General features: G+C 42.7%; 1 protein-coding gene across 5 annotated transcripts in view; it reads right to left on the bottom strand.

The window, feature by feature from the left end:
- Nucleotides 1-9,402, bottom strand: part of abcb4 (ATP-binding cassette, sub-family B (MDR/TAP), member 4) — a 46,712-nt gene that overhangs the window by 22,770 nt on the left and 14,540 nt on the right. Inside the window, exons 13-25 of one of the 5 annotated variants that reach the window (XM_019892079.1) lie at nt 3,407-3,532; nt 3,106-3,309; nt 2,705-2,875; nt 2,429-2,590; nt 2,126-2,314; nt 1,903-2,049; nt 1,705-1,809; nt 1,154-1,216; nt 1,023-1,037; nt 845-928; nt 584-787; nt 370-470; nt 43-283 (exon numbers count right to left, since the gene is read on the bottom strand). The exons of 2 other annotated variants lie outside the window; for them this stretch is intronic. In XM_019892079.1, coding sequence (XP_019747638.1) covers nt 139-283; nt 370-470; nt 584-787; nt 845-928; nt 1,023-1,037; nt 1,154-1,216; nt 1,705-1,809; nt 1,903-2,049; nt 2,126-2,314; nt 2,429-2,590; nt 2,705-2,875; nt 3,106-3,309; nt 3,407-3,532 — 1,716 coding nt within the window. In that variant the 3' untranslated portion in view covers nt 43-138. Of the gene's footprint in view, nt 1-42; nt 284-369; nt 471-583; nt 788-844; nt 929-1,022; nt 1,038-1,153; nt 1,217-1,704; nt 1,810-1,902; nt 2,050-2,125; nt 2,315-2,428; nt 2,591-2,704; nt 2,876-3,105; nt 3,310-3,406; nt 3,533-4,257; nt 4,372-4,464; nt 4,637-5,080; nt 5,206-5,267; nt 5,440-5,974; nt 6,167-6,232; nt 6,270-6,345; nt 6,509-6,593; nt 6,670-6,784; nt 6,856-8,911; nt 9,119-9,402 lie in introns of those variants that run through there. 2 more of the 5 variants (XM_019892075.1, XM_019892071.1) reach the window with 2 other exon arrangements.

Here is a 9,402-nt window from a genome sequence, read left to right as displayed (position 1 = left end):
ACAGCCATTGAACCATATAGAATTGCCATAATCACTCTGAGGGAGAATATTCATTTACATAGGACCGACCTTACCAAATAATGTCAAGTTTGAGAGGTTATTTCCCTAATGTAATGAATGCTGTGAAATCTTTGTTACTCACAGAAAAACTCCCTCAACATCCATTCGTCCTTGCTGAACAAGCCAAGCTCCAAACCAGAAACATATGGCATAAGTAAAGTAGATCATGGCTTGGGAGAAAGAGAAGGCAAAACCCTGCACATGGGCCTTTTTCTGGACGTTTCTACGGAGACACACGGAACCATCCAAAGTAGCACGTCCAGAACCGTTTCAACCATTGATGGACAGGTGATGGAGGTCCTCACATACCTGTATGGAGCTTGCAGATTCTTGTGAAACAAAGACTCAAACGTGGCTTCCCTGGTCAGTGATGCAACTGTACGGATATTGTCGATGGCTTCCGTAACAATCTGATGAGATGCACCATGAAAATGCGACATCGTATAACAAGGTCATATGCTTCAGGAGAAGGAGGGCAAAAATAGGTGAGTAACCCATCATACGCTATATGGCAAATGCTCACCTGTCCAGCCTTCTCCAACTCCTTCTTGTCCTTGGCAGCTTGCCCAGCTAGCAACTCCATCTCCACAGTTCCAGCTACCGCCAAGATTGGCACCAACACCAGTACGAGCAGGGTCAGCTCCCAGCCGTACACGAAGGCAAGAATCACGCCGGTGCCTAAATTGGCAATATTCTGCACCAGGGTGGCCAGGCGTAGTCCCGTAACCTGAGAGGAGGTGAAAGGTTTGTTGGAAATAGATAGAACGTTGTGTGTATGCCTTACCCCTTGTACTTGAGCAGCATCTGAGGCCAGCCTTGTTGTGAGGGTTCCAACACTGTTTTTGTGATCATCAAACCAGCCGAGGTCCTAGAATGTAATTTCGTTTCAAATTAAGAAATACCGACAGAGAAATGCCAACCTTGGTGAACGGCAAACCTGAAAAGACTTTTTTTTAACTTACCTGCCTCATCAAAGCCTTGAAAGCTGCAAGTCTCAGTTTTAACGTCAGGATCTCTCCAGATTTTCCAAAACAGTAACCCTGTAAAAAGTGACGAATACAAACACAGTTGGACGTTGACATGAGTTGAAGGCCTTGAAAGCTGCAAGTCTCAGTTTTAACGTCAGGATCTCTCCAGATTTTCCAAAACAGTAACCCTGTAAAAAGTGACGGATACAAACACAGTTGGACGTTGACATGAATTCAAATGACTGACACCTTCCCTCTGCACCCATTGTCATAGTAATATCGTTATCAGTGCCGATGCTCCTTGTCTGTAGACTGTACTCAAACTCCTAATCATGCTCCAAATATGACAACCCTATCGGAGCCATATCAGGTGGGCAACAGGATATATTTTTCTTCCTCATAGTGTCACTTCCGAATCACATTTCAACCAAGTGACTTATTTTGAATTCGCCTTATTCGCCTAACTTGTGGACAAGCAAAACTGTCACAAGCCTGCGCTATCATCGCCTGCAAGTGCTAAAAATACCATTCAAAACACCCAGGGCAATGGTTCGTGCTACAACTCGGCAAAAAGATAAGAGAAACGCGTGGGTTGCACTAAACACTAAAAATATCACCCCAAAAAATTATTTTTTAAACGTGCATACAGCATGTGTGAACGTGAACGTATGCCTACCTGGAGAAACATGGTGAAAAAAATGACAATTCCAATAGTTGCAAACATGAGGCAGAGGAATTCGGTTTCTTTTCTGATCATCTCTTGATCAGCCTCAGCCATCACCTGGAAGTTTGAAAGAGAAAGCTGATGATCTTATTTTGGTTCCAGGAAGAAAAAAAAAAAAAGTGATCCCACCGGACATAAATTGTAACCTACAGCAATGTACTTTGAAAGGATGACGGCGAACAGAGGATGTAATAATCCATTGATGGCAGCGAAGATGATCCCCATCAAAATGTAAGGCCACTCGGGAAGGTTGAAACGCAGAATTTTGAGTAACGAGACGGGCGGAACATTTTCATCCTTTAGAACGGAGGAGAGAAATGCTGAATTGCGCCTTGCTTTATTCCTTGTCAAAAGTCAAGTCAACCAATCTCACCTCCGTCTTGTTTTTGGCATCCAGCAATGTTTCTCTCTCTTCTTTCTTTCCCTCGAAACCAGCTGAGGAAACCCCTCTTGTAGACTTCCTCCTTTTCAGGGAAGATTCATCGTTGAGTATTTTGGTTATCGGGCTCTTTTCATTCTGCTCACTATTCCGCTGCTCATCGACTTTGGCTTTCTGGAAGGTCTGCAAGATGGAGAGGGAGAAACCACCACACGGGTGTACAGTACTGTATATTGTTGGACTATTCAATGAATTTCCCCCAAATGTGTCAAAAGTGCTTTTTTATGACAGCGTTACCTGCATGGTGACAAGGGTATGATACACACTCTGTTTTTCCATCAACTGGCTATGAGTCCCCAACTCTACAACCTCTCCATTTTGGAAGCCGGCGATGATGTCGGCGTTCCTGATCGTTGAGAGGCGATGGGCCACAATTATGGTGGTACGACCCAGTCTGACCTGAACAAAATGAGAAAATAGTTCAAAGGGAAAATAACTTTTCGAGAAAGATTCAACTGGTACGAAATAATTCTACAATATGCGTTCCAACTGAATCTGGGTCTGCATTTGCACCTTGTCGAGCGCAGCCTGCACAACAGTCTCACTCTCGGCGTCAAGGGCGGATGTTGCTTCGTCCAGCAGAAGGATTTTGGGGTTACGTACGAGCGCTCGAGCGATTGCAATTCTCTGCTTCTGTCCTCCACTCATCTGAGTGCCTCGGTCCCCAACCAGCGTCTCGAACTTCTGCTCGACAACAACACTCTCATCATTGGCAAGAAAAAAAATAAAAATTCAGGTGAAGTCAGGGGTTACGTACGAGCGCTCGGGCGATTGCAATTCTCTGCTTCTGTCCTCCACTCATCTGAGTCCCTCGGTCCCCAACCAGCGTTTCGAACTTCTGCTCGACAACAAAACTCTCATCATTGGCAAGAAAAAAAATTAAAATTCAGGTGAAGTCGTGAATGAAGTCATACTTCGGGAAGGTTCATGATGAAGTCGTAAGCGTTGGCCTCCTTGGCAGCTTGCTCAATCTCGTTCTGCGTCACGTCATTTCGGCCGTATCGGATGTTCTGAGCTATGGTGGTTGCAAATAAGACGGGCTCCTGACTCACCACTCCGATCATCTTTCGCAGGTGGCGGATATTGAGTGAACGGATGTCATGCCCATCAACGGAAACCTTCAAAAGGGGGATATCCAAAGGTATTCTTTTTAAATTGTCTTGGTGGTTATGAAAGGTTGAATGAGATATTAAGTTTTTACAAATATGCACATACGGATCCCTGCTGGGGATCGTAGAACCTCTGCAACAGCTGGATGGTGGTGCTTTTCCCGCAGCCGCTGCTTCCCACTAAGGCAATGGTCTGCCCACTCTTCACACTCAGGGACATGTTGTTTAATACCTGCAAATCACGGAGCAATCATGCAAAGTTCTTTTTTTTCTTTCTATTCGATGAAGTTAAACCGTATGGCGAGCTTACTTGAACGTCTGGCCTTGAAGGGTAGTTAAAGCAGATGTTCTTGAACTCTATGTTTCCATTGATCGAGTCAGGCTTGAAGCCGCTCTCTGAGTAGCTGTCAATACTCGGTTCCTGTCAAGGAACATTTTCTTTTGAGTTCAGTTGTGGTTTAAAATGTGGTCAGAGTGGGACAAAGAAAGAAATATAACATGCTACACGGGGGGTCCGCAACCCCGTGGCTCTTGAATCCCCTCCGCTGCGGCTCCCAGTAGCTTTAAGAAGTAAATATTCTTGATCTTTGTCAATTGAATGTCATTCCAAATGTAAAGATTACGGTGGACCGTGAAAATAAATCGTGGTTAATTTCCTCAAAGTCTGGATCATAATGACCATTTACAGTACATATACACGGACCCCCAGCTCGAATGCTGAATCGTACATCAATGCGGCAGCCATACTGGATGTGGCAAAGTGAAGCGATGTGTGAAGATGACCTGTTCATTTGCTGCTTGGAGATTTATCAACAGTTATACACTCAAAACCTCAAACTCATGGGATGAAAACCTTTAACTTGTATCTTGCCATTGTACCGCCATTTTTACAAATGCAATTTGCAGATTTTGGAGTGAACTCTTGAATGTAGGAAGAGAAAATAGTCTTCTCCTTACGTTGTCAATGATTCGGTACACTTGGTGTGCAGCTCCTCGGGCACTGGAAAAGGACTGGATGTTTGGTGAGGTCTGGCCCAACGCGATTGCACCAAAAATCAAAGCGAATAAAACCTTAAGACAGAAACATTATTGTGAGCAATAAAAATGATAGTTGAGTGCTAGTGCATTGTCATAAAATTCACATTTCTCTCAATGTCTGCTCACTGTGAGTACAGTTCCAGTCGTGTACTCCTGACTCAGAACGAGCACACTCCCGTACCAGAAGGCCAGCGCGTAAGACAGGAAGATCATCATGAAAGTGAAACCCATAGCAGTGTTGGAACTTATCGCCTTCTTTATTCCCATGTTCTTAGCCTCCTCCAAGTTTTTATGATACCTGTTTGACAAGACAAAAATCAAAGAAAAAAATGTATCTCTTTGCTTGATATACGGTGACGATACACTGCTCATCGCCAAAAGAATACACAATATGGCGAGTTCAGCAAGGTGGTGACAGGGTCGTGCTTTTGATGTTATTTTTCTTCAGCTGGGGGCAGGAATTATAAACACTCCAAAAAAAAGCAGTCTGTGTTAACACACACAAAACCTTCAGGCTTCTGTTCGGAAGCTGATGATGTCAGGAAAAGCCGACTAGAACATCAGAACCTTTTTTTTTTTTCAGGGTTAATCAGAGGCACTTCAAATTGTAAGATTCGATATGCAACGCTGTCATTCGCAATTGAGAATTAATGGTCAATGATTTGGAAAAAGCAGCACACCCATCGACAAGCACAACTGTAGCTTGATGTGCCCCGTGTCGGGTGCAACATCTTGCGCAAACCTTTGTATCTCTCTCTTCTGACCGCTGAAGGCAAACACAGTCCTGATGGCAGAAAGCACCTCCTCCGCCACCGCTCCCGCTTTGGCATAAGCAGCCTGTTCTTTGGCAGTGAAGGACGTCACCACCTAAGGGGAGACGTAGCAGCTTAGCAAGAAGAGCTTTGTTTTCAGGATGAAGGCAAGTTTACCTTACTGAATATGCCAGCTGACAGGCCCAGCAACGGGCAGACAGCCAGGACGACCAGAGCGAGCTTCCATCCAATGCTTAAGCCAACCACCAAAGATCCAATGAAGGTGGAAAGCGACTGGATCAACATCCCCATTTTGTCTCCAATGCCCTCTTGGATCTTATAGATGTCACTGCCCGGACAAATGAATGACCAAGAATTATTGTAAAGTCACTACAATATCTGCCACATTGTAGAACTGACTATTTTTCAGGCCCTGTGGAGCAGAGGAAGGAATCTACTTCAAAAAAAAAAAATTGAGGTAGATTAATGAAAGAGCCACTAAACAACATTTTCAGATACCAATGGTGATGCCTGAAGTCATTTAACATGGCTAAAGCTACAAGTGCTAAGACAAAGGAGATGTGCCTATCTTGACCAACGTAGTGCAGCTTTGTTGACCTTTTTTTTTGCCCTGAGTGTTTAGAAAAATATGGTTTAACCATGGCTTGGAAATGGCATATTTCCACAAAGTTGTGGGTAGAGAAACCCAGTTAGCCGTCGTCATTTTCCAATTTGTTACAATTCAGAACAGTTTGCACAGACACATTTTGGGAAACAGGCAGCTCACCCATGGCCTACTTGGTAGTTTAATTTCAATTCCAAGACACATTTTGCATAATATGTCCCCTTTAAGCAGAACAGAGTATGTCATTCACGTTACTCACTCAACAAGACGAGTGTTGAGTGTTCCCGTCTCGTTGACATCAAACCAGCCGATGTCCTGTCGCATGATACTGTGGAAAAAACGCCTGCGGATGCGTTTGACTTGTCGTACGGCAGCCAGTGTAAAAAAAGCAACCTGCATGTAGGCCGCCACAAACACCAAGATGGCTGTGATGGCGAAGTAAATAGAAAAGCTGGAAAGGAAAAACAAATTGTCAAATGTGCCCCACTGAGTGTTACATCGACTTCTTGTTTCTTACCCGGCCATGTCATCCCGCAAGGTGCTGTTGGTGGAAACTGAAAATAGAGACGACAAGGTGTAACATTCGTCATTAAGTTAGGTTACTATTTGCGAGTGTCTCTGTGAACTTACTGAAGTATTGAGTATTGTTTTTAGACATTGCTGCGGACTGTATAAATCTGTCCGCCATATGCCCAAATACAACACACATGAGGGGGAACACCAGCCCATGGGCCACCGACATCACCGTCCCAAAGACAATTAGTATGACATCTATGCCATCTGCAAACCTGAACTGTGCTCATGGAACCAAACAGTAATTGTCAGTATTAATCTTACAACCCTGTAAAAAAAAATAAAAATACAGATGGACAACATACCAGTTCAATGGGGCCAACAGTGACAATTTTCCCCTCTTTTTCTTTCTTCTTTGCGCTTCCTGCTTTATTGTACTCACTTGGACAAAAATAAAGACATATTAAAGATACTCAAGTGTTTCAGTGATTTACAGTTTGCTGCTTTAATCTGAAATCAAACTCCAGTGGTTTGTTAAAGAGCTCCATAATATTACCTTGAGTAAATATCCGTATTGTGATCGCAGCTGTGCTTTTGCAACTTGTCTGTTTCACTCATGTCTGGGGTCTGTCAGAGGAAGATGGAGGATCTGTTATTTTGGTTTACGAGATTGAATTGATGAGTGCCTAAAATCCATGGACACTGCAAGATTTTATCCCTAGAAATTCTTGGATGGGGGTTCATTTGTTGTTCGGTTATGTATCGAAGGCCCTCTGAAAGTAAATGTCTTTCCAGAACGCTCTGCTCCAGTGCCGCAAATTGAAAATGATATTCTCTGGTCATGAATCATGGTCCCATCAGCATAACTTTTTGCACACTTATGGCGCCCCTGCTTACTCTCTTCACACTTGTCTTGATTAAATTACATTTAAACTCACTTGAGGTGAAGTCAGGCAATTGACTTGGCTTTTTTAGTACAATCTTCAGTCTAAAGTACAGTATTTGGTTCTCGCACAGAGATACTATTAAACAGAAAGCAAGGGTCCACTTGGCAAAACACCACCACGAAGGAAACTCGAAATTTGATCCGATCCATGTGCTCCAAATTTAGGCTGTATCCATCAATATACATGCTACAGATTCAGATCATCTTTTCTTTTGGTTTTTGCGCCAATTTAAGTGTGGCCACCTCTGCGGAAACGTAAGATAATTTATAGGATATTTAATTGTTGGTCAGCGTTGAAAGTGATGTATTATAATGACAAAAAAATGAATGATAATCCGACCATCCTCGATAAAACTTGTCCTTTTCGATTTGGCCAGTAGATGGCGGTGTAAGGCAACCTAAAACCTCAGGCATAGCTTGCCTTACTGCGCATGCGTTGACGTTCTCTACTCACTCCAGACTGATTCGATTCTGCCATCCTTTCGTACAGGTAGTAACACGTTAACCTGTTATTTTTTTTAAGTATTTATTTATTACGCTTAACTATAGTACTGGCTTGTTTGTATTACTGTAGTAAACAGATTTAGGTTCCTAGTTGAATGTGCAACTTTAGAAAACTTTTCGTCTTTCTGAAGTATTTGCTCGTTGCTAATAAGCACAACACTTGTTCGCAGTCTGGTTTTTCTAATTCATATTTATTATTTCCGTGCTAATACCGACAGTTCCACCAGGTGCAAACTAACATATAGCCTCTTCCTGTAATTGTCTTTGTTGTTGTCTTCTGTATCATCACTTCAACAATATAAAATTAGCTTCAACTCGTTTAGTCATCATGAACATTTCACAATTATTTCAACCACGGAGCTAGCCTAGATTTAACCATGTACTTCCTCATCGGAGTATGTTTAACTCTACTATATTAATGGATCATTTTAAAACCACCACTTCATACAAAGCGCTGTACATGAAGCAAAAATGACTCATAGGTCAACAAAGACGGTTAAAACGTCAAATATATAAAACCAGTAAAAAGCACAAACACTAAAACAAAAACTCTTGTCCTGAGACAAAACAACAACCCTCCTGAAGATACTGAAACCAGGGAAGCCTACACCTCAGTCCAGTGTATATTTCTAAGACACCGTGCCCCCGTAAAAAATACAATCAGTGATCAATTTATACATTCCTTTAAGTATCATGTTGATCATACACTTGGTTTCATATAACAGGGTATGGGCACTGAACCCGAAAAGCAGATATGTTGATTTAAATCAACGTTCGGGAATACTTGTATAAATATGTATGCTGAAAACTCTAAATCGGTGTCATGTGGCACAGTTGTTCAATCCTATGTAAAAGCGCTGCCCCTATTGTTGAGCGTGACTTAGCAACCGAGCTAACGGAGTAGAAATTCTTCCTGGGTAATCACAAAACTCTTCCTGCCATGTCCTCCAGTTTGGCATTCCGCCTACCTAGCATCAACCACAGTGTTTACAAACCATTTAGCCCCAAAACAGCGACGCAGTACGCCTTCAAAAACCAACAGCCGCGTTTGACTTCTTGGTTCATTTAAACTTCCGTTTGACGTGATATCCGAAGGAATACGGGAGCGAAATTCACTTTTGGCATTGCTCCTCGTGCACCACATCAGAACATGCTGCGTAATTCCATTTACTGAGCAAATGTTCACCGGATATTAACGTATTTGAACGATCAAGAACGTCATGTTTGCCATACCTGCAGTCCTCAGTTGTGCTCCAACATGATCCAGCTGCCATCAGTTATGATACGCCCTCCACTGGCTGAAAAACAAAAACATAGGCTACAACCGAGCTGTTTACAAATTCTAGGGGCGGTCCTACACTCCCACACTGGGGCATGACTTGTTCGGGTTTTCACCGATCCGTACTTCACTTGAATATTTATTTTTCCGAAAATTATATCTGTCCTAATGGCTGGCAACCAGGTGTACCCCGCTTGTTGCCCAAAGACAGCTGGTATAGGCTCCAGCGAGGCGACCCTCGTGAAGATGAACAGATCAGATAACGGATGAATGGAAGATATCTGTACTATCCACTACTCACTGTGTCAGAATTGACTTGTTACTTTTATTTAAACCTTCGCGGATGGCATCACGATATAAAAATAATAACAACAAAATAATAAAATGATGTAAATAGAAAGGTAAAGCCTGACGATTGAAATCTTGGGGATTTAGAAGACAAAAA

The sequence above is a fragment of the Hippocampus comes genome, unplaced genomic scaffold (assembly GCF_001891065.2).
Source record: "Hippocampus comes isolate QL1 unplaced genomic scaffold, H_comes_QL1_v1.1 scaffold153, whole genome shotgun sequence".
NCBI classification, from domain to species: domain Eukaryota; kingdom Metazoa; phylum Chordata; class Actinopteri; order Syngnathiformes; family Syngnathidae; genus Hippocampus; species Hippocampus comes.
Note: the sequence above shows the minus strand (reverse complement) of the source record. Positions and strands in the feature narration are given on the sequence as shown.